Source organism: Populus nigra, chromosome 6, assembly GCF_951802175.1.
Source record: "Populus nigra chromosome 6, ddPopNigr1.1, whole genome shotgun sequence".
In the NCBI taxonomy this organism is placed as follows: Eukaryota; Viridiplantae; Streptophyta; class Magnoliopsida; order Malpighiales; family Salicaceae; genus Populus; species Populus nigra.
In genome coordinates, this window is record NC_084857.1 from 7,177,253 (window position 1) to 7,201,760 (window position 24,508).

At 34.2% G+C, this 24,508-nt stretch overlaps 1 protein-coding gene across 8 annotated transcripts; it reads left to right on the forward strand.

Moving 5' to 3' along the window:
• Positions 1-8,298: 8,298 nt before the first annotated feature.
• LOC133696967 (uncharacterized) lies at positions 8,299-24,243 on the forward strand. 8 transcript variants are annotated; one of them, XM_062119269.1, is made up of 26 exons: positions 8,299-8,696; positions 8,758-8,813; positions 8,899-8,984; positions 12,435-12,798; positions 13,057-13,208; positions 13,379-13,618; positions 13,842-13,951; positions 14,042-14,141; positions 14,190-14,316; positions 15,122-15,216; positions 15,302-15,417; positions 15,579-15,682; positions 15,762-15,839; positions 15,970-16,048; positions 16,207-16,375; positions 17,510-17,580; positions 18,729-18,809; positions 18,900-18,970; positions 19,522-19,618; positions 19,702-19,761; positions 20,281-20,335; positions 20,438-20,832; positions 20,924-22,768; positions 22,881-23,450; positions 23,579-23,637; positions 23,762-24,243. In XM_062119269.1, exons 4-26 carry the CDS (start codon positions 12,488-12,490, stop codon positions 23,955-23,957), a joined length of 5,181 nt encoding a protein of 1,726 aa, XP_061975253.1. In that variant the 5' UTR covers positions 8,299-8,696; positions 8,758-8,813; positions 8,899-8,984; positions 12,435-12,487; the 3' UTR covers positions 23,958-24,243. The 8 variants fall into 8 exon arrangements, with proteins under 8 accessions (XP_061975253.1, XP_061975252.1, XP_061975257.1 ...); XM_062119268.1 differs by lacking the exon at positions 8,758-8,813; XM_062119273.1 differs by lacking the exon at positions 8,758-8,813 and having other exon boundaries at positions 14,042-14,119; positions 14,210-14,316.
• Positions 24,244-24,508: the final 265 nt, after the last annotated feature.

Sequence of the window (24,508 nt, forward strand, 5' to 3'; positions counted from 1 at the left end):
GATACATCATTTTTTCCGGTTATTAAACTTCAATCTTAATTAAGTGTTGAAACCTATTATATATTTTATTTAGTCTCTCAGATTTATAATGTGAGAGACTAAATAAATAATTGAGCACATTAGGATAAAATATCAGCCCTTTTTACATGCTATATTTTTCATTAAACTAGAAAAATTGCTGAAAATAATTAAGTAGTTTAAGAAGCTTAGGCAGAAACATTTAATTCTTAAAAAAAATTAGGAACTTCGAAACAATTTATCTTTTTTGTTTAAGCTAGCTTATCCCCACTATTATATATATATATATATATATATATATATATATATAAGGCTAAATAGCCTCGATAAGCAATCGTGATGGAAACCTCAAGGGCCCTCACTCACAGTCAGGAACGCAATATCTTCTACGTGGCCAATGAATGGAAATCTCCCCAACTCCCACATGACCATATTGGTTTAGTCAATTCCTTGCCCCCTTTTCTTTTTTTTTTCTTGAAAAACTAACACTTCTTGTAAAATCCGCTGCAGCCATGTACTAATCACACTTGGTGCAGCTGTCCACAAACAAAGCCCCGTGTTTCTTAAATGGCAATTTGCCGCATCCTCGGCACGTATTATAGAAATTCAACTAGCTAGAGCTGCCGAACCCTTCAGATTCAATGGATATAGCACGCGTGCATTAAGTAATTTGTACAGTGTTCGGATACTGCTTTCTTGTTTTACTGTGATTAAGAGAGCGCATTTAGAAATATATTAAATTAATGTATTTTTTTATTTTTTAAAATTATTTTTAATATCATCATATTAAAATAATAAAAAAATAAAAAATAATTTTAAATAAAAAAATTTCAGAATTCACTCAACCTTGTATATAACGGAATACCAAACAGACCTCTAAGTTCCATGAATAAATAATTGTAGAAATTATAGACCGCCTATTTTTCTTTTCTTTTTTTCTTTAAATATGAGGCTAAATTAATGTTCGAGTTTTTAAACACAGCATATTCCATTGGTGCGTCTAGCCATCTATAGATGTCATCATCCCTGGCGGCTTTGTTGGTATTATAATACATGTTCTTGGCTACTTGTCATTAATGTGCCACCGGCGGCTCCTTTCCTGTTTATGATTTTCTATTTACAAGTTGATATTTTTATCATTGTAGATTACCTGTAGTCTATGCCCTTGACTTTATAGCAACAACTTTGTCCCGGCGGCTTTACTGTAGCTTCGGATTTGATCAATTGAATGCGTCGAGCAAACTGGTTGGAGCGTTCAGGACCACGCCATTTACTTAAAGTTCATTCGAGGATTTATAATTTAGTTAGCGAAATGATTTGGATCGGTCATCTTACATAGAGAAAGTTTAGAAAAGGGAAAAGATCGAAACTCTTATACCTTGGTGTTACAGCCTTCTTCATGCTGCCCCAAGTTTCGATCTCAAATTAGCACACATGAGTGTTGACAGAATATTTAGAAGACATATCCCTGAAAAAACAAAAAGAGTAGGCATCAAAAAACAAGAGAAGAAACATTTATACACTAATATAAGGGGAACAAGATGAGATATCACAGACTAGGTTCATGTTAATTTACTCTATTATATTCACGGAGCAAAAAAAAAAAACGAGAAAATACAGTGATAGCAGGAAGACTATCCATCCAGATACAGCTCGTGATGTACAAAGGGGGTTGCTTTTAATATAATTTTGACATCCCACTGGCCTTAGCATCATTGCCCATTATGAGTACTGATGGTCTTCTCAAAAAAAAAAAAAGTTATGGGCACTGATTTTGATGGAAACCCAGCACCAAAAACTAAACGAAATAATAGTCTTAATTAACTAACTATAAATTAAAAGGTGTCATCCTTTTTACTGCATATTATACAGCGCAACCCATAAAAAAAAAATAGATGTTTTAAGTTATAGGTTTTTTTATTATTAATAAATTTTTTTAATTTAGTTTATTAATATTAATTTTTTATTTAGTTATTATATTCTCATTACATAAATTTCAGATTTAACAGGTTAACTTGATTTGATCAGTTAACTCAATTAATTCAGATTTTTTTTTCTTAAGTAGTTTTTTATTTCAATTTTATCTTTTAAAATCGATTTGATTAATAATTAAACTTCATGATTTAATTATCGTGATCTCATTATGGGATTTTATTATACCCCTCCTCGTAAAGTACTATTCATTGAAATAATGCTTTGTTTAATTTTTTTTTCTTTTCAATTAATCTTTTTTATTTTTTTAATTTCATTATGTAATATTAATTTTTTTCTATTTAGTTATTATACTTTCATGACACGGCCTTGCATTCAGACCCACATCCAAGGCTCTTAGGTGTGGTGTTGCAGTCAAACCTAAGACTCTTGAACATGGCGTTGCAAGCAAATTCACTTAAACTTATGTCATGCAGGTTTAATATTATTATTAGCATTAAAAATATTATGATTTGTATTATAAATATTACTCTTGGGTCTAACTTTACATATAAACCTAATGCTCTTGAATCTTAGCTTTTTTTATATTTTTTATGCTAAAAAAATAATTTGCGGCATAGCGCGGGCCATCTAACTAGTAATAGTTAATGCCCATCTATTCCAAATTAAAAAGTGTTTTTAAAATAATTAAATATATATATATATGCTTTAAATTATTTTTTTATGTGTTTTTAGAATATTTTGATATTAAAATTGAATTTTAAAAAAATATATATTATTTCAGTATATTTTTAAAAAATATATATTTTAAAAAAACAACAACTACCACAGATTTATAAAAGCTATCACTAATTTCAGCACATGTACAAATGTTAAATCAAAGGAGAAATCAGTCTTGGAATTGATTTGTTAAGTGGATTCAATTAGATATCACTAAGTTATAAGAAAGTATGTTATCATAATCGATGGGTTTTTTCACCAAATTTGAAAATGAATATGTAGTTTGGATACAGTATAAAATCCAGCTTACTATCAAGTTTTTTTTTCCTCGGGAAACAATAAAGAAGAAGAAGAAAAAAAAATCACGTCTTTATAGTAAGGTACAGGGGTAATTATTTTCAGTTCGGTTTATCAAGTGGGGTTTTAAAAAAAAAAAACCAAAACCGAGTCAAACCGACCGGTTTCGATCTGGTTCGGTTCAGTTCTTGATTTCAAAAAACCAAGAAAACCTATACGCTAATATTTCTTCCCGAACTCTCCAGTAAGATGCCTTTTCACAAATGTTATTTTTCCTACATTATGCAAACAACCAGGAGTTAAAAATCAACACCGCTGATTTCAATTAAAAAATAAAAATAAAATCAATATTCAATATTTAAAATTCAAAACTCTGCTATAAATCAAAACCCTAAATTTCTTATAAAATAAACATGAATTTTCCTATATTTTTCAAATACCCAAATGCCAAAAATCCAAACCTGATTTTTTAAATTCAAAACCCCAAATCTTTTTATATAAATAAATCTTATCTTCTCTACTTTTAAAAGAATACCCAGAAGCTGTAAAACAAAACCCATGTTTTTTTATATATATAAAATATCAAAACCCAAACCTAAACAACATTAAAAATCAACATGAAACACAAAACCCAAATAAAAAAAACTTCAAAAATATTAAAAATCATAAAAACTCACAATAGATTTAACCAGAATATATGTGCCACCATCACCAACAACAACGATATGCTATAGAACTGATTCAACAGAAGCTGAAAAACAAAACCCATGTTTTTTTTATATATATAAAATATCAAAACCTAGACCCAAACAACATTAAAAATCAATAGGAAATACAAAACCTAGATAAAAAAAAAACTTCATAAATATTAAAAATCATAAAAACTCACAATAAATTTAACCAAAACACATGTGCCGCCATCACCAACAACAATAATATGCTATAGAACTGACTCAACAGAACTTTCTTCTCAAATCTATAGTCCGTTTTAGACCCAACATCTTGTTTGCAACCATAAAAAAAAAAAAGCCAAAAGAAACTCAGGAAGGGGCCAAAAAAATAATAATAAGAGAATGTTGATAAGATGTATATGATAAAACACTATAGAGGAGTAATGGAGTACCATGTGATCTTACGTACATGAAGAGGAAAGGCCAACTAGATAGTGGATGGGTTCTGAAAAACATCGATATGTTCCTGAGAGGCTTGATTGGTTTCAAATTTCAATTGATTGGCTGGTTGTTTTGGATCTCTGTGTTTCTAAGTCTAAGGAGAGAGGGAGGGGGGTGACGAGAGGGGGCGGGTGCTGGTAACTAGGGTTACTAGGCAGTGGGCAAATTATTTTTTCTATTTATAATACATTTTTTTAAACCGGTTCGGTTCGGTTTGGGTTAACCGGTTTCTGCCTTACAAAACCGAAATCGAATATGATTTTTTTCTAAATATTATAATCGGTTTTTTTTCTCGGTTCGGTTTTTCAAGTTAATTTTTTTCAGTTTTCTTGATTTATTTGTTTTTTTAATCACCCGTGGTAAGGCATATGTTTTAATCAAACCTAGAAAGTTCATTTTATAGGCCTAGAGTTTATAGATGGAGAAGAGCTCGGAAACTTTTCGAATCAAGTTATTGAATATCTTAACTATAAAAAAATAAATCAAATTATTTAAACTAGAAAATCAATTAATTATCTAATACATCAATTAATTTCAAGATTAGTGGGTTATGAAACACAGCTTGCAAGCATATGATCAAACACATGATTGAAGGTTCATCCCCATTCATCGTTGCATGATATAGTGAAATCCATGAAACGTCAAACCAAATAAACAAATTGGAATGGAGGGTGTAATTGATTTTATTGTCCAAGAGCTTGTTCTAGCTCAATGAACAACAATAACGTATAAAAGTTGAGAATGATAAAGCTTTGGATTAAGATATTGAAAAAAAGACAATGTTATGTAAATGAATATGAGACTAAAAATGCATTTGTCAAAAAATTATTAAAAAATAAACATGTTTTATTGTATATATAATTCACAACAATAATCTTAACATTTTTTACTTATTTTTCATATATAAGGTATTAAAATACAAGGTATTAACATAAAAGCTATCTAGGCCTCTTTTTCTTAGAGCGGGCCCACTGGCATTTATTTGTTTTAATTTGAGGTAGCGCACTATTTTTGAAACTTTTGAAAATTATTTTTTTTAATTATGTTTTTTTATTTTTTAATATATTAAAATAAAAAATAGATATAAATAAATAAAATATTATTTTAATATATTTTTAAATAAAATATACTTTAAATCACATTAAGCTAGTATCAGATATTACCTAAATTTTCACTCACAAGCATGCTAATAAGGAGCTCAGGCTTTAAAAGCCCAAAATGTAGATGCAGACACAGCCCCCGTGGGCCTTGGCTCGAACAAGATGGAAGCCATGCTACACACACACACACATGCATATATCCAGAATATTTTTACACTCGGTCTGAATTTTTCTCCGAACAAGTTTTAGATCTGCTGTTCTTATCCATGTTAATGCATTCACGAGAGACTCTGCACTTGTAACCAAACAAATTCGCTTAAATACATGGCATGTTAAATGAAAAATCTTAAAACAAAACTACTTAAAGAGGAGTGAATAAATTTCATTTTCATCACGAGGCCAAAAATCACAGAGCACAAAACTACAAAATTAATCTCACATAATTCCAAGGTTGCGGCCCGCTCTCGTTAAATCTTGTATTTCATATCACGAACAATGATTCCAACTATTTCTTTTTATGCAGTAGTTGATTTTATCTTTTATAATTTAAAAATTAATCTCACATAATTAGGCAACAAAAAGATTTCATCAAGAGAAAAATGTTAAAAGGATTAAATTGACAAGAAAAGGAGTTTGAATGGATTATTTGGAAAAAAAATAAAGAATAAAAGGAAGAAAGAATTGGATTGGTTCATTGGTCATGTGAACAATGATTCCAACTATTTCTTTTTATGCAGTAGTTGATTTTATCTTTTATAATTTAAAAATTAATCTCACATAATTAGGCAACAAAAAGATTTCATCAAGCGAAAAATGTTAAAAGGATTAAATTGACAAGAAAAGGAGTTTGAATGAATTATTTGGAAAAAAATAAAGAATAAAAGGAAGAAAGAATTGGATTGGTTCATTGGTCATGTGAACAATGATTCTAGTTCAATTCTTTTAGCAGAGTAGTTATTTTTTATTGTCGGATGTGCCCAACTAGCAATTTTTTTCTCTTCCTTGTTGTTTTCAACAAGTTTCTCTCTTGTATCTCAAAACAATATGAAAGAAAAAAGTTCAAGGGGTTAGATTTAAAAAATAATAATTAAAGAACCGGATTAAAAAATAAATAAAGAACAATAAAAGAAAATAATTGAGTCGGTTCACTTCTCACGTGAACAATGATCCCAGATTCCTAGCCCAATTCTTTTAGCACGGTAACCAACCAGATGAATCATCTGTGCTAGGCCATGGGTTAGGTTGCTTTTTTCAACACAAAAAAATTATATAGTGATAGACTTGATATGATGTAGTTTATTTGAAAATTTAAAAATAATTTGGATAATTGATAAAAATATAGTTTGATTAAAAAAATTAAGATAATTTTTTAAAATTTTTAAAATGACAACATATAGACTTGGGTTAACCTATATTAACATGTCAAATATATAGCATGAGTTATAAAACCATAATAACCTTGTCATGAAGCAAATCAAAACAAATTATGAAGTTTAATTCTTAATCAATCTAGTATTGAATTATATGATTTTAAAAAAAATTAAAAAATTAAAAAAAAAGAAGTTAACTTGTCAAACTCGTTACCTAAGTCATAAGGCTGGAATAACCTTATATAAAACAATTTACAAGGTTTAATTGTCAATCAATTCAATATTGAGCGACCAGATTAAACAAACAAATCATTCAAAACAAACATTAAAAATCGAGTAAATCAACAAAAACCGTGATTCAGGTCATGAGATTGAGATGATGTTATGGAAAAAATTAAAAAACAATTTGATTTAATCCAAGTTGACGTGTCAAACCTGCGAATTTAAACACGAGATCGAGATATCCCTATAAAAAACAAATCAAACAAACCATGAAGCTTGATTCTCAGCCGATTCAGTGCTCTGTAATAAAATGTGAAAAAATAAAAAATGACACGAAAAAATGACCTGATACAACTCAGGTTAGCCAATTGGGCATTATTCTTGGGTCATTAGGCCGAGATAATTTAATAAAAAAAAACAAGAATAAATCATGGAGTTTAATTCTCAATCATACCCAGTATTAAATGATGAAATGGGAGGGAAGTCAATTAAAAAAACTTGAGTTAACTTGGTTAACCCGTCAAACTAGCAACTCGAGTCATAAAACCAGGATAATATAATAAAAAGCAAATACAGTGTTGAAGAACCCATGATCTGGGTCATGATATTAAGATAACCTCAAAAAAAAATAAAAAATAATGACCCGATCTAATTTAAGCTAACATTTCAAAACTTGTGACTTGGTCATAAGACCTGGATAATCTCATATAAAACAAATTAAAATAAATTATAAAACTTAATCCCTAACCAATTCAATGTTTAACGGTGAAATTAAAAAAAAAACTTTAATTTAAAAAAAAGACAAAAAACATCACGAGTCAACCCCGAGTTAACCTGCCAAGCACTATTTCCAAAGTTATAAGATTGGGATAACCAAATAAAAATCAAACCATGACAGATTATGAAACCGAATTTCCAATTAAACTAATATAGAAGGATGAGATTAAGAAAAAAAATTAACTTAAAAAAGAAAAAAAGATTCTAGTTAATTGAGTTAACTTGTCAAACCTACATTTTATTTTATAAAAATAAAATAACTCAATAAAATAAAAATTTAATGTCGAAATATAATATTAAAAAAATACTATTCTAACGAATAGTATTTTATAGAAAGAAATATGTAAAATCTCTTCTTTTTAGTATTTTATTAATTTATCGACATCCGACCCCACCTTTTTTTATTTTATTTTTTCATAACATGGCCATGTGTTCCCCGCCACTCTTGTTGCCACTCTTTTAATTTTATCTTCCAGACATTGATTCCAACCTGCTTAACAATTTTTTTTATAATTTAAAATTAATCTTGAAAAATCAGATAAAGAATTAAATTGAAAAAAGAAATAAATTGAGAAAAAAAGTACAAGGAATTAAATTGAAAAAGAAAGAAAGAATAAGATAAAAAAAAGATCTGGGATGAAATCACCGTCGACATGTACAGTGATTTCAACCCAATTCCTATGAACAGCGTTACCAGCTTTTTTTTTTTTTTTGTTTTTTTTTTGTTTTCTCCTCTCTTTTATTTCCACTCTCTCTCAAAGCACCTGTAGAGAAGGAAAAAAAGTAGCCGCAAAAGTTATAAAAAGCTACGTTTCAATCCTGCCTTCTCCTTCCGTCTCTCCTTCAACTCGCTCCCCAATCTCTCTAACAAAGCCAGAATCGAAAACACACGCAGGTCCCTCCAAGAATCTAAATCACTTTCTCGCGCGTCCCCCACTATCGCCAGTCCTTTCCTAATTTAAAATTCTACCTAATTCCACTCTCTCTTTAACCTCTTCATCTCCTTCAATCCCAGAAGAAGATAAAATAAAAGAAAAGCCAAGCCACTACCCCTCTAAAACGCTGCCGTTTTGTCTCAAATTTTGAAGGTATTCACATTTTCTCTACTATTTTGGTTTTATTCATGTCATTATCTGATTTTTTGTTTAGTTACTGAAGAAGTAGATAAGGTTATGGAGAACGTGTTGAATTAGATCTTCAATAAGGTCTGTTTCGATATTAGTATTTGTGTTTGATTGCAAATCGGGATAATTTGAAATTAGGGTTTGTTTGTTTTTTTTTGTCGTACAGAGGAATGCATTTGGATTTTTGCTGGCTTGGCTTTCAAAAGCACTCAAGAATCCCCTCTGGCTGATTTATCTCTCGCTTTACTTCAGGTTCCACGTCGTTCTTATGTTTGTCTACAACTAGTTTAAATCGGGGTTTAGTCATTGATTATTACTTGATTAGCGTGTGGCATTGTAAACCAATTGGTCAATGTGTATGCTCTTCATGTGTGCGCATGTGATTATGTCATGAGTGTATGTGAGTGCGCGGAGAAAAGACTTCTTCATTATCATTGTTTGATTTTAATTCTTGGTTGAACCTTATGCGGATTCCGGGAAAATCTAAAGGCTGTAGTAGTAATGTAACTGAAGTACCAGGAATGCTTCAAGGTGTCAGGAGGGGGATGGGAGTTTATATTCATTTCTTTTTTCAAATGGTAGGGTTTTTTTCTTGTTTTTTTTCTGGCCTGTTTCTATTTTTCGAAGTACCATATTGTTGCTAGATCTGCTGAACCTTGATATCATAAAGCTTAAGCTAGGACTCACTTGAGAGTTGGGAGGTATCTTATTCTTAGAAAATTATGTGCGTGTAGGCAAAGTGGAATAGAAATAAAGGGGAAAATGACAGAGCTCATCTGTAAAGTTCACGCGGAAGTTCTAGATGGTAACTTTGATAGCTTTCTAGCAAAGAGAATAATAGTGACACAGGATAACTTTGAAGTCCATGTCCTCATAGGGTTACTTCAAAAGCTTTACATAGTTGAATTCTTAATTCAACGGGGACTTAGACTCTTGAATAAGAAACTTCTATTGTTCCAACTTAAAAACGATTTCTTTTTAATTAAAAACTAATAGGACACCAATGCATAAGCTAGAAGCCTAGACCCATACAGTTTTCAGAAACACATCTTTTCTAATCACGATAAAACACGTGAATTCTGATTGTTTTGTTGTCTGCATCAGACAGGATTATGAACTTCATTTTGTTTTATGCTAGTGGCAGTACATCTTCAGTGCATAAAGTTTCTCAACTCATAGGCTCTTTGTTCTGCATGTCTTGAAAGTAATGCCAATTACACTATGGATTGGAACAATTACTTGTAAACAAAGCAAACTCAGTTGTACAGAAAAGGGATTTAATGACAAGAAAGATAGAAGTCTTATAATTTAATTGCAAACAAAGAATTACAATGATAAGAAACAAGTAGCCTCACACCACTCAAGGGAATCACTCCCATATTGGAATCACACCAAATTAAAATAGGCTTTCATTACAACATAACCTACTGGAACTACTAATCTTCAATAAATATAGTTTTACAATTAACTGTTACATAATAGATAGACTCCTAACTGCTAATAACTGACATATAAGGACAACAACAGTTAATATCAATTTCTACTGCCACTTGGATGATAATAAGATTGACATCACTTATGGGATATCAACTGCTCTTTCCTGCCAACATGTATGGCTGGAACTTTAGCCTGCACAGAGTTCTTCAATCCACTGGAACTTGCTTCAGCCAAATCCTTACATTAACACTACTCTTCATGTTGTTAGATCCAATCAATTCCTTCTGCTTGGCTCTGTTTCGGATGTTCTGTCTTGATCATCAGAACTTGCATCAGAAAGTGGTCCTGGAGGAATGACCATCTCCTGATAATCTTCTTGGATTTTGATTATCAGAAGTTAGTTCCATCATTAGGTTGTTCATGGAAGTTTTGCGCTTCCTTTCTCTTGGTGTTTTTATGTTCAAATATGGTTTGCTAGAAAGGGGGCCCAAGGGTTGGTGGTTTACTCTTGTTTTCTCTCCAACCAGTCAATATTTTCATTAATGGTCTTACTTATTTGAATACAATTATTAGATTTTAAATTCTATTGATGCAAGGTGGAATTGGGTCTCAGGTTATACCATGTTTTTAATGCATCCAAATTAGCTTTTAAGCTTTTAGATGGTAGCATTAATTGTGCCAGGGTGGATACGAGCCCCTTTTGCATTGATCTAGAGCTTTTGAGATGTTAGCATTAGGTGTATTATGTTTGATCGGTAAATGAGTGCTTGTCAAAGATAATTGAGGTGGATGCTCTTCATGCTCGATTATCAAGGCCTTCAATTTTAGGTTGAATTGAGGTTTGGTCATGTTAGATGGACTAGGAGATTATTGTTAATCACAATCTTCTTGGTTCAGTGGATGCATGTATATATGGAGGTCTTGGGTCCATTTGGTGCTGGCGAATCTGGATTTTGTTATTGTTGGCTCAGGGTTTCACAGCTGACAAGTTGTTCTGTGTTTCTGTTTATAGCACCATTACTAGAGGTGGGTATTTTTGTGATTTTGGGGTTGCAATTTTGGTGGTGGTTCCTCTGGTTGGAGCGTGAGGGCCGATGATGGAGGGATAAGGGCATCTCTTTTCAGGGAATGTCATCATCCATGGGTCAATTTTTTGTCACATTGGATAAAAAATGTTAAAAGATACATGTCAAACATTTTAAATGTTTTTTTCTAATTATAATTGGAGACAAGGGTCATGTCTCATGTTTGACACAATTTGGAAGTAATGGATCACATTATAAACACACACTACAAATTCACTAACTGATAAACACCCAAATAATGGGTTTTGCTTGTTAGAATACAGGATATGAATTCTGAATGACGTCAATTTTTTTTAAAGTTAATTTAGTAATTTCTTAAATTAAATTACTGTAGTATAATGATTAATAATTGAATTTAAACTTCAGAATTTGCATATATATTGACTTGATTTATCAATTAAATCTAATTGCATTGTAAGTAATTTAATAAATCAAATTTATGCTTCAGAACGTTATGCTATTACCAACTAAAACCTATTTTTAAATTATTACTGATGAAAACCTATTTTTAAAATAAAATATTTTATAACCAATTAACATTTTACTATAATCAGTAGGGATAATCATTACAAAATACTGTAAAAATCAAGAAATCATAAAATTTATTGAAGTTTAGTAGCAAGTTGTACGACCAATGAAATTCATTATTTTTATGAATGATTTAATATAAAAACAACGTGAACCATTTTTCAACCCCCAATTAATCAGAAATTCATTATATAAATAATTTTGTACCAGAATAATTTCTTACGATGGTTTTTTCTTATCAAAGCAAGCCTTACAAATATCTTTAATGTTTATACAATGCAAAAGTGGATCTAAATTGGAAGCAAATAAACCATCAAAGATGAACATCCAACTCAATACACATTCAAATTTAATTTGATTTCAGGCATTTCTAACAACAATATTTTTATTCAACCCTGGAATAAAATATTTGATGTTATTTTTGCTGTACAAAAGTTTGAGAACCGAAAATTCTTGTTCTTTATATGTGCAGTTTAAATATTACAAATATGCTTAATTTGGTTGGATTCATCAGGTTCCTCTATGCTGTATACCAAGTGGTTCCCTATATTTCCTTGTATCTTTTAATGTTTAACTTTTCCTTTTCCTTTTCACTTGAGAATTGATTTATTTGTTTATTTAAGTTTAGTGTTTCTGGCTTCTTGAATTACAGGAAACATTGCTCTCCAGAAGTACATTCCTTCAAGGGATGCACCTTCAGGCAGTATGATGCCTTTGAGCTTTTCCAGTAAGGAGCGTGAGATTGCTCATTTTGCAGAGTCAGAGACAAGTCGCAGAAGGGTGAAAGATGTGGATGTTGACCTTAGTGAAGTTTACTTTTTAATTATGCATTTCCTTTCAGCTGGGCCATGTCAGAGAACTTATGTACAGTTTTGGAATGAACTTCTCGAACATCAACTTTTACCTAGAAGATATCATGCTTGGTATTCAAGAAGTGGAGCACATAGTGGGGATGAAAATGATAATGGTCTATCATTTCCATTAAGTTACAATAGTTTGGAGGAGCAGTATGCAATGTGTTCTCTCTCTCTCTCTCTCTCTCTCACTTACTCACTCGTGTGGCCACACACAATTACACTCAGCGTTGCTTTTGTGGGGCAAACTGCATGTGCCTACATAAATGGTTGAGTTAAAAATGGTTTGAAATAATGGTCCTGGTTTCTTTTGTAAACTTTTGTCTGCATTTCTGTGGATATACAATGCACATTGTATTTTGTTAATTTTTTGCCTCAAACTATCTTTGACTAGACCTTTCATTAATTATATGTATACAGGTACCCTCACATTGAGAAGAATCACTTGGTAAAGCTTTTGAAACAATTATTGCTCAACACAGCCTCTCTATCAGAAGGCTTGATTGGTGATGCTCCAAATGCTGCTGATGTTCCTACCCTTCTGGGAACGGGTTCATTTTCACTTTTGAGTTGTAGGTTACATCTATTTAAGCTTTGAAATGAAATGATAACCTGACATTTGTGTTTGTATGAGGTTTTTATGCTTTTGTGAGATATTTCTGTTCATAATGGCATAATAGAGTTCATTGTCTATTTTTAACTGGAATTTATTAAGATGTAAAATACTCCTTTGTGTCTAAAGGTGATAGAGATAAGGGAAATGACCAAGTCAAGCACCCCCCTGCTCACATGCGATGGCCTCATAGACATGCTGATCAGGTTCGCGGGTTAAGTTTGAGGGAAATTGGAGGTGGTTTTGCAAGACACCATCGTGCACCTTCTATTCGTGCAGCATGCTATGCTATTGCGAAACCATCGACTATGGTACAGAAAATGCAAAATGTCAAGAGAGTACGAGGACATCGGAATGCTGTCTATTGTGGTATGAGTTTTACAGCAAAATTTTATGGTATTGGACTATGCAGTTTATGTCCCTATCCTAGGGAAAACTCACAAGTCATATATTGTGACTAGTCTGCCAAAATCTGAAATAAAATAAAACATTTTCCCAGATGCATCTTGGACATCACACCATATGCATTCTCTTAGTTTTCATCGATATTTGTGGATTTGTACCTAAAACTGCCTCAATGTAAATCCTGCAGCAATATTTGATCGCTCTGGGAGATATGTTGTCACTGGTTCAGACGATCGTCTTGTAAAAATCTGGTCCATGGAAACTGCTTTTTGCTTAGCTAGCTGTCGAGGGCATGAAGTGAGTATGGTTATGTAAATCCAATACCATTGATTTCTTGGCTTCCATTGCTGTTTAATCATAAGTTGCATTTCAATCCATCCATGAAAGGGGGACATTACTGACTTGGCTGTAAATTCAAACAATACCTTGGTGGCATCCTCTTCAAATGATTGCATAATTCGAGTTGTAAGCTTTTTTCTTCTAAAAAGTAAGGACTTTCTTCCTGTTTATTCTCTTTATACCCAAATTTTGATAGCTACATCTGGATTTGGGCAGTGGCGTTTGCCAGATGGGATGCCAATATCAGTTCTTCGTGGACACTCTGCAGCTGTTACTGCCATTGCATTTAGTCCAAGGCCTGGTTCTGCATACCAGCTTTTGTCGTAAGGCTGATTGCAATCTCATGTTATGCATCTTCTACAATTCTGAGATTTTGTTCTTTGTTTCATGAATCTACTGCCTCTGGATACGACTCTCTTGTTGCAAGGAAACTTGATATTGGAACATGCCACTGTAGATTGCAGGACTTTATTTTATCACTTTGTTAGGTTTGAATCCAGAACTACTTTTTTCCCATCTGAAACCTTTTATGATTTGAGGAGAAGCCAGGTTCCAACCATGAATAAATTTGATAGAGATGGTTCTTGACTTAAACTTTTGTATCCTAAATTAATGGGAATTTTAATTCATGTATCTCTGCTATCTTCTCTGGATCTTCAACTTTGTAGATTTTTTCTTTATCGTTGCCATGTTTAAATTTGTAGCGTGGTATCTCAATCTTCTTGTCTCCGAGAATTTCAGATCATCAATTATTTTTGTGGCTGTCAATAAATATCCATTTTCCAGCCCTAACAACTCGCAATATCCCACTTCATTTGTTATGATTAAGATTTAGTTGAGTCAAGTTTGACTAGTTTGAGGCCCTAAGGCACATAATGTCTGCATTGTTTCAAGTGAATTTTGACTCCCCGTCTTTATTTCAGTAATCATGTAGTTGTTGTTTTCCCCTTGCACCCATGTGAATTTTATGCATGTAAAATTCTGTAGCTTCATGTTTGGTTTTTTTCCCTGGCCAAATCTGCATTTTTGCCTTCTGAAAAAATTGGCACCAGTACCTTGAAAGTACAATGCCGACTCCTCAGTACTTGTTCTCTGCAATAATTTATAGCTTTTACTTGTTCTTTGCAGGTCTTCAGATGATGGAACATGTAGGATTTGGGATGCCAGGTCTTCCAACTTAGGTACACGGATATATGTTCCAAGGCCTCCAGATCCTGTGGCTGGTTAGTTACCTTTTCATTCTAACTCATGATTGATGAACTGGTTCATTTATCAAAAGAAGTTACAAGAATTATGGAATGGGTGCAGGAAAGAACAGTGGTCCGTCCACAAGTAGTGGTCCTCAGAGCCATCAGATTTTTTGTTGTGCATTCAATGCTCATGGAACTGTATTTGTCACTGGTAGCTCTGACCACCTTGCTAGGGTATATTTAAATTCCCTTAGCTTGCTTGCAATTCTGCTTAATGGTTATCCTATTTTTATCTTCTATTTGTGGTATGAATATTGATCTTGGGAGAACTGATGTGAATGATTGTTGACATGTAAACACTGGATAACTTGTTAGTAATATCTCATCACTTGCAGGTGTGGAATGCGCTTAAATCCAACACGGATGATTCAGCCCAGCCAAATCATGAGATAGATGTGTTACCTGGCCACGAGAATGATGTCAACTATGTCCAATTTAGGTAAGTGTTTCTTTCTCTGTGCAAATGCTGCCATTAAAAAAATTAGAATGCTGACATAGGATACTGCTTTGTTTTGTAGTGGTTGTGCCATGCCATCTAGATTTTCTATGGCTGACAACTCAAAGGAAGAAAATATTCCAAAATTTAAAAATTCATGGTATGGAATTTTTCTTAACTGCTTATTTATGTTGCATTGCTTTTCTTGTGAGAATATATCTATATCACACCCTTTTGTTATAGTTAATCAGATCTATTGACAATATATGCTTCATAATTAAACATGCCAGGTATTTTCACGAAAGCATTGTTACCTGTTCTCGAGACGGCAGTGCAATTATTTGGATTCCAAAATCACGTAGATCACATGTAAATGACCTTTTTTCCGGGTTTTCTTTCTTCTCAGGGAAATGATAATCGGTCAATTACTTTTTGTGAGGTTCAATTTGCGTCAATGTGACCTTGAGCAATACCAGGATACCTTCTTGATTTCTGAACAACAAATATATGTTTCTTTCTTTTTGAAGGGTAAAGCTGGCCGTTGGATACGGCATTATCATCTGAAAGTTCCTCCTCCACCAATGCCTCCTCAACCTCCACGAGGAGGTCCACGACAGAGAATTCTTCCAACTCCTCGTGGGGTAAACATGATTGCGTGGAGTCTGGATAATCGTTTTGTCCTTGCTGCTATCATGGGTAATACTTCTTTCTTTTACAAGTATTCATGTACATATTTATGGATGTATGTGAGTGCAACTATATAAATTCAGCTATCTTCTCATACTTCAGTTATCTTTTTTGCCAAAAAAAAGGGAAGGGGAGGGGGAGGGGGGGCAGAAGTAATACAAATGCTTGTCCATTTCAGCCCCCAGTGTTTCTTTGATGAGTCCTTAAGCATCACCATATAAGTCAACCTGTTTCAAAATTCATAAATGTTCCCATTAGCTTCTAACAAAATCTTCTTCTTTTACAGCAAAATGATGTTATTGTTGATACTCTCACTTTTTAGGCTCTACGATTCATTCTTTGTGGTAGATATGTTTTATTTGTTGGTTATGTTGTCATTTCCCTTTTTATTTTAGTTACTAAATGCTTTAAATTCCTGGAGTGTTGGAGACCTTCAGAAAAAGGAAAGGAAACACGATTGTAATTCTTAAAAGGCATGTACTTTGTGCTGGTGTTGGTTGAGGTGTTGTTAAGATAACAACAAAGATCATTTTCTGCTGCCCTTGGTACTTGTGGATTGTATTGTTCTGGTTGGCAGATTATCTAGTTTCCAGCAAATTGGAAGCCATGGAATGTTATTCACAATTTGATTCTTGGGCAAGTTAAGGGACATTGTCCGAGTGGAAAGGGCAGCTGTCTGTTTCACTTATCCAAAATGGAAGAAATCTACTTCTTGTCATTGAAACTTTCAAGCAATGAGTCCTCACTGTTGTTTAAAGCTCATCTTTTATTTCTCCATTGAATTTTATTTTTGCTGTTTCTGTTCACTATTTGGACAGAGCGTTACTCGATAAGTTTCACAAATTTTTCAATCTTTTTATGCTCACATGCCCGCATGTGGATTTGGGCGCGGGACAACAAAATTTAAATTTCAATAGCCCTGCAAAAGTTTCGACGGACTTTTTTGTGCTATGTCCCTTTATTTTAAAAAATAAAATAAATAAATAATAAATAACTCTATTAATTCTTTCCCTCATGTTATTGATCTTACCAAAAAATGAAATTTGGAACTGAGTTGGATTCTAATGAATATTTTTTTGAAGTAGGAAATGTAGTCTTTATTTTCTGTAAGTTGATTGTGTGGGGGTGACGATACATGTGCAGATTGCAGAATATGTGTTTGGAATGCTGCTGATGGTAGTTTGGTGCATTCTTTGACTGGTCATACTCAATCTGTAAGTGGTTCCTCATTTTTTTTTACAAGCATCCTTTCCCCCCTCTTTAAATGTTAAACTGTCCATATGTAGTTACATGTCACGATGACTGATATGCTCCTCTCATTCAACAATTTCTGTGTTACCATCTCTCCCTATGATCTTGACTGGTAAATTCATGGGGTGCTCTTAACCATTGACTGATCACTTGTCACAATTCTCCATGTTAGTTTTACAACTATTGTAAATGCAATGTGCTAGTGTGCTTTTTCTGTGGGTCAAGTGGAATGCATCTCTTAATTTTATAATTGTTTCACGTTGTTTTTGCTATATTTTCAGATATTCACTTTTAGTGAATTTTCTTTTAAGTTGACGGTCAAAAGCTGAGAAGGGTTGCAAAAGAATAGATTAGTTTTTCGCAGCCAGCAATTGTATTTTATGTTTCCTTCCTGTTAGTTCAAATATATTATATGTTGTCCCATAATGACCTCAGTTTTTCAGAATGTTTAAGTAACCATCTCTCATTCATTGTTGTTGCTAGTTCTGAAGGGAAATTTCTGCAAAATTTTGTAATATTTTAAATGCCACTATTATCTCTGAAAAGAGAATATTTTTTTTAATTTGTTTTACCAGTCAATTTTCCTGCCTCATTCACTAGAAGAAATTGGTACCTATTTTTGCAGATCCTTGCTGTCCCTACCCATTTTTACTTTAGAAATGGTTTGTTTATCCAATCTGTATGTTTGAGCATTTCAAAAGCATGTTTTACTGAATTTTGACTTCTTTTCCACCTCCTATTCTGTTTGTATACAAGGACCACTGATCAATTGTTATTCGAAGCCTGTTTTCGGGCATCTTTCACCTCTTTGACCACTGTTGGCAGAGATCAATGCTTTCTTGTGTTTGGTCTCCTTTTATGTGGCGATTCTTACAGAATCCAACTTCCACCCGTATCACATTTCTATTAGGAGATCCTTGTAAAACAGCTGGAATTTACCTATTTCCTTGGAAGGGTGCTATTTTCTGTTTCGCTCTCATTTCTCATTTTTCTATTTTTCATATCAATGCAGTTTATCTTGATACACATTGTGTTGGATTCTCTTATTTTTCACAAGTCATTCACTTGATGTGTCCAGCGTTTCTGACTATATCATTTGTGTTCTTGGCAGACATATGTTCTGGATGTTCATCCTTTCAACCCGCGAATAGCTATGAGTGCTGGCTATGATGGAAAAACAATAGTGTGGGATGTGAGTCTTCAATTTGCCGAATCTCATTTTATATTGCAATACCTTTCTTTGGTTACTGTTTGCATTCATATTTTTTTTTTCTTTATTTAGATTTGGGAGGGCACACCCATCCGGATCTACGAAATTTCACATTTCAAGTTGGTTGATGGAAAGTTTTCACCGTAGGTGCCTATTGATGCTTAATATGGAATCTCTAATTTTGTTGATTCTGTTGGTATCACTCTTCTGAATCAATGTCCAAGAACATCTTATGAATCTTACAAGTCTTTCATTGTTTTATGATAGTTTAATTTTCTAAAATAGAAGCTTTCTAGACTATTAATTTACTGTTTTCAGCTTTATTTCAATTTGTGTTACGAGAGATTCTCATCGGACTCCTTATAGTTAGGCGAGTGTATCAGTTTTTGTATTTTAGCCTCATGGTTATTTTACCAGTTCAGTAAAGTTAAACTTTTCCTGGACTTGATTCATCCAAGTAAATGTCAGATGAATTTTATGCGATTGTGAATCCATGTTCAGGTTTCAAATAGGCGTTGCCACTTAGCAATATTATATCAGTTTTGCATGATTATTTGTTGTACATGTAGTTTATTATACTTGAGATGGAGTTTAATTGTATGCTTTCCCAATCAAAATGCTGGAAGATATATCTGTAAATTTCTTGCAACCTTACTGCTGCTGTCATGATTATCATTCACTACTTTTATAACAGGGATGGGACATCTATTATACTTTCGGATGACGTGGGTCAGTTGTACATATTAAATACAGGCCAAGGCGAGTCCCAAAAGGATGCTAAATATGATCAGGTGTGTTATAAATAACCACTCGTGTTTGGAGGTTCTACTGAGAACTCTCTGGAAATGCATTATGATACTCACTCTGTGTACAGTTCTTCCTTGGTGATTATCGGCCCCTGATACAAGATACCTACGGAAATGTACTTGACCAGGTTAGCTAGCTGTCTATAATTTGGTGGCTTCAGCAAACCTATGTATTATTATGCACTACATCGCATACATAATGTCAAGAAACATGCACCTTGAGAAGTACTTGATATTATAGGGAATGTAACATCTTGATTAAAGGCAGTATGTTATAGAAGTTCCCTTTTGATTAATTGAGTTTATTGTTGAGTTCCATACTCACCTGAAAAAATTCTTGCCCATCCTTTTGTAGCCCTAATTCTGAATTACCAAGCATGTCATTTTGCAGCCTGTGGCAATTACTTATTGCTTGCATGCATATCTATATGCAAAGTTATTTTAGTCAACGCATGAGTTTATAAATGACTATAATTGTATCCCTAAAAAATACTCTTTGCTATAATTGTCGGGTTTTGAAATTTTGACTCATGCAGACCAAATAGATCCTACATGAGATGTAGTAGTATTGAAGTTCTGATTTACATAGTTACTTTTCATTTTGTGTTCACTTCTCGATGTCAAACAATGTGAAACATCTAATTCAGGAAACTCAGCAAGTACCATTCCGGCGGAATATGCAGGATCTTCTTTGTGACTCAGGTTTTAATTTCACCTGGCAACTTTTATCATTATGGAATTCTTATGGCATATGCAATTTTCAATTACATTCTCTCAAGTGCTTTTTTTTTTTGAGAATTCTAGGGATGATTCCTTATACGGAACCTTACCAGAGCATGTACCAGCAGAGACGGTTAGGAGCTCTGGGTGTGGAGTGGAAGCCATCTTCTGTAAGATTTGCTGTTGGACCAGACTTCAGTCTAGACCCGGATAACCAAATGCTTGCATTGGCCGACTTGGATGTATTGGTTGAGCCACTGCCTGATTTCATGGATGCCATGGATTGGGAACCAGAAAATGACATGCAAAGTGAGGACAATGATTCAGAGTACAGTGCCCCTGAAGAATATTCTTCTGAGGCCGAGCAAGGAAGGTCAAATTATAGTTCCTCTGGTGATCCAGAGTGTAGTGCAGAAGACAGTGAGGCTGAGGGCAGGGATGGTTTCCGAGGATCTAAAAGGAGAAAACAAAAGGCTGAAGTACATGTTTTTTAACAATTTTCTTTCAAAATATTGGATTTCATGCATGCTTGACTTGCTAGCTTATTCTTCTTGCCCCCACTTTTTGCAGATTGAGATAATGACTTCTTCTGGGAGGCGTGTTAAAAGGAAAAATTTGGATGAATGTGATGGAAACTCATTTAGAAGTAATCGAACTAGGAAATCAAGGATTGACAGGAAAGCTTCAAAGAGGAAGTCTTCCACTTCAAAGGCCTTGAGACCTCAAAGAGCTGCTGCCCGCAATGCGCTTAGTTTATTTTCAAAAATTACTGGAACAGCTACTGACGCAGAAGATGAAGATGGCTCAGAAGGTGACTTATCAGAAACTGAATCTGGAATGCAAGACTCAAATATTAAAAGCGATGAATCAGATAGATCTTTGCACGATGAGGGAAACAGGAATTTGAAAGGAAAAGATATCCTGGAAGAGCCTGAAGACTTCGCAAAATATCATGAATTTACTGAATCTCACACGAATACTATAAATAGGAGGAGATTGATCCTTAAACTGCCAGTTCGTGATTCTAGTAAGATTGTGCTCCCGGAGTGTGGAATGCACAAGGGTGACAGCCAGGTTGATTTGGTTGGATCATCGTCCAAAGCTCCTCAGGAAGCCACTGAGGTAAATGGGGTTCCTACAAGCTCTCAAGATCCAGGATATTTTTCTGGTGATGCACATTGCAGCAGAATGGATGGAGGAAGAAGAGCACAGATAAAAAATTATCCTTTGGACCTGTCTGAAGAATATAAAAATGGGGATATCAGATGGGGAGGTGTAAAGGCTCGTACTTCTAAGCGTCAGAGATTGGGAGAATCCATTTCATCAGCAGCATATACTGGATCTAGTGCATGCCTTGGTGAACACAATGAAAATGAAAATAATCTCAACAGGTACTCAAAACTTCAGGAGGATAATGGCACAATATCCCCTACTTTAGAAGTTCAAAATAACACGGACAAAGGAGTGGTACCAGTGAATGGAAGAAATGCTGGTGCTGATACCTTTGAGCTTGTAAATGATGTGTCCAATGGTGAAGAGCACCCAACCTTCAACGGATGCCTGGACTCTGATAAATTACCAACCCTGGGTCACATGGTTAATGGGAATGACAACCCTCCTGATCTCAGAGAGAGCCTCCCGCCTTTCTCAACAAAGATAAGGATAAGATCAAAAAAGATATTGAAGGACTCACTAGATAATCAAGGAAATGGTATGTGTGATTTATCTACTGATAAGCCTGCAAACATGACACAGAATCCAGTCAAGGAGATGCTGGAGCATAATGGCTCCAATGGAATTGCTCCAGAATATAAAGGTGATGGATTGGAAGAATCAGATACTCAGATTGGTGAAATTTCCATGCTATGCTTGGACAACTCTTCAGGGTCCCGTTCAGATCCGAAAAGGATGTTTGATGTTGTTTACAGAAGGTCAAAGCCAGGCAGAGGTAGAATTAGCTCAGAAGGTGATGGTAGTATCAGAGAAGACACTTTAAGTGCTTGTGACCCTCATCTTGATTTCAGAGGGGATTCCTATGAAGGCGCATCTGGTGGATCTCAAAGAACACGTTCCATGGGCTTGAAGGCACCTACACATGATTCAAATATGGCAAGCAATAATCTCCAGATGGAGCAGGGACATGAATCAGATGATACTTGTAGAGATGCTCTCGACGATTCCATTAATAGATGTCAGCTTTCACTTGAAGAATGGGGATCCAGCTCAAGGATGACAGCTCGCTTGAGATCTACTAGAAACAGGAAAGCCAGTTATCACTTTCGTGACACAAGTCCAGTAGATGGAAGGAAGTTGCATCAGTCAGCCAAAAAAGCATCATGGTTAATGCTGTCAATGCACGAGGAGGGGTCTCGTTATATCCCCCAGCAAGGGGATGAAGTTGCATATTTGAGACAGGTTAATCTGAAGAGATGCTAAAGATTATTATCTTGATTCTTGCCTAAGGTTAATTGCAATTTAGGTCGTATAATTTAAATGATTTATCTTGGAAGCTTCTTTGTTTTTTCAGGGCCATCAAGAGTACTTAGATCGCATGAAGTCTAAAGAAGCAGGCCCTTGGAAAATAATGAAGGGAAACATTAGGGCGGTCGAGTTCTGTAAGGTTGAAGCCCTTGAGTATGCTGCTCTTGCAGGATCTGGAGATTGTTGCTGCAAAATGACGCTTAGATTTGTAGATCCTACTTCCAGCACATTTCAGAAATCATTCAAGTTAACTCTACCCGAAATGACTGGCTTCCCAGATTTTCTTGTTGAGAGAACTCGGTTCGATGCTGCCATACAGAGGAATTGGAGTCGTAGGGATAAATGTAAGGTCTGGTGGAAAAACGAGGGTGAAGAAGATGGTGATTGGTGGCATGGCCGGGTTCTATATACGAAGCCCAAATCATCGGAGTTTCCTGACAGTCCATGGGAGAGGTGTACTGTTCAGTACAAGAGTGATCCCAAAGAATTGCATGAACACAGTCCTTGGGAGCTTTTTGATGATGATACTCAGTTGGAGCAGCCTCGTATAGATGAGGAGATCACAAATAAGTTGTTGTCTGCCTTCACCAAATTAGATCGATCAGGCAAAAACCAGGTAATCATGCATGAGGGTGGGAAAAGAATTTATTGTATAAGATCTTTGTAAATGTTTTAGATGTGGCTACTAAATCAATTCAAAGATATCTTGGGGACTTGTCTGAATTTTTTTGTGCGCATATTCAGGATCACTATGGGGTTGAAAAGCTAAGGCAAGTTTCACAGAAGTCAAATTTTATTAACAGGTATATTCTCTTGCCTTTTCTTTTTTGTTCTGAGACGCTTGATTTTTTTTCAAGAAGCACGTATTAGCAGTAACTTGCAAAATTTTTGGTGCTTGAGCTGGTGTTTGATCCCTGAAATTCCCAGGTTCCCAGTTCCATTGTCTCTTGAAGTGATCCAGTCAAGGTTAGAAAACAACTACTATAGAAGCTTGGAGGCATTGAAGCATGACTTTGAAGTCGTCCTCTCAAACGCAGAATCACACTTTGAGAAGAATGCAGAGCTCTCCATAAAAATGCGACGTTTATCAAACTGGTTCGCGCGGGCATTATCATCTTTGTAGCCCCAAATTGTTGGGATATTAGTTGGGCCCATCTGGTTTTTCCCCTCATAATTTTTTTGTACATAATTTGTTTTTTTATCAGGAGGTATTTTACCCTCTAGCTTCAATTTTGGGAATCGGTTTTCCTTCTGTTTTTTATGCGTTGTTTTAGGGGAGATAGAGCTCTCAGGGGAAAGTAGCTTGATTGCTGTGGAAAAATTTCCACAGGAAGATTCATTCTTGTATAGACAACATTGTTAGCATCCTCACAAATGAATACAGAAACTGCCCACCATTTTAGCCCTTAGTTGCTGACGGTGTCGTTCACGTTCACGTTCTAGTTCTTGTTCTCAAATGTTTTAGGAGGTAACGTTCTTGTTTGACGCCAAAGATTATTAGTACAATGCCACTTAGGTCTACATTGCCATGGTATCTTATTTAATATTTTAATGAAGTATGTATTTAAGTATTTTTGTTATCTAGAGATCTTTATTATGGAAGAATCTTCACTCATATATAACATGCATTAGTATTATTTTTCACATTTAATGTTACTAAATTAATACACTTTT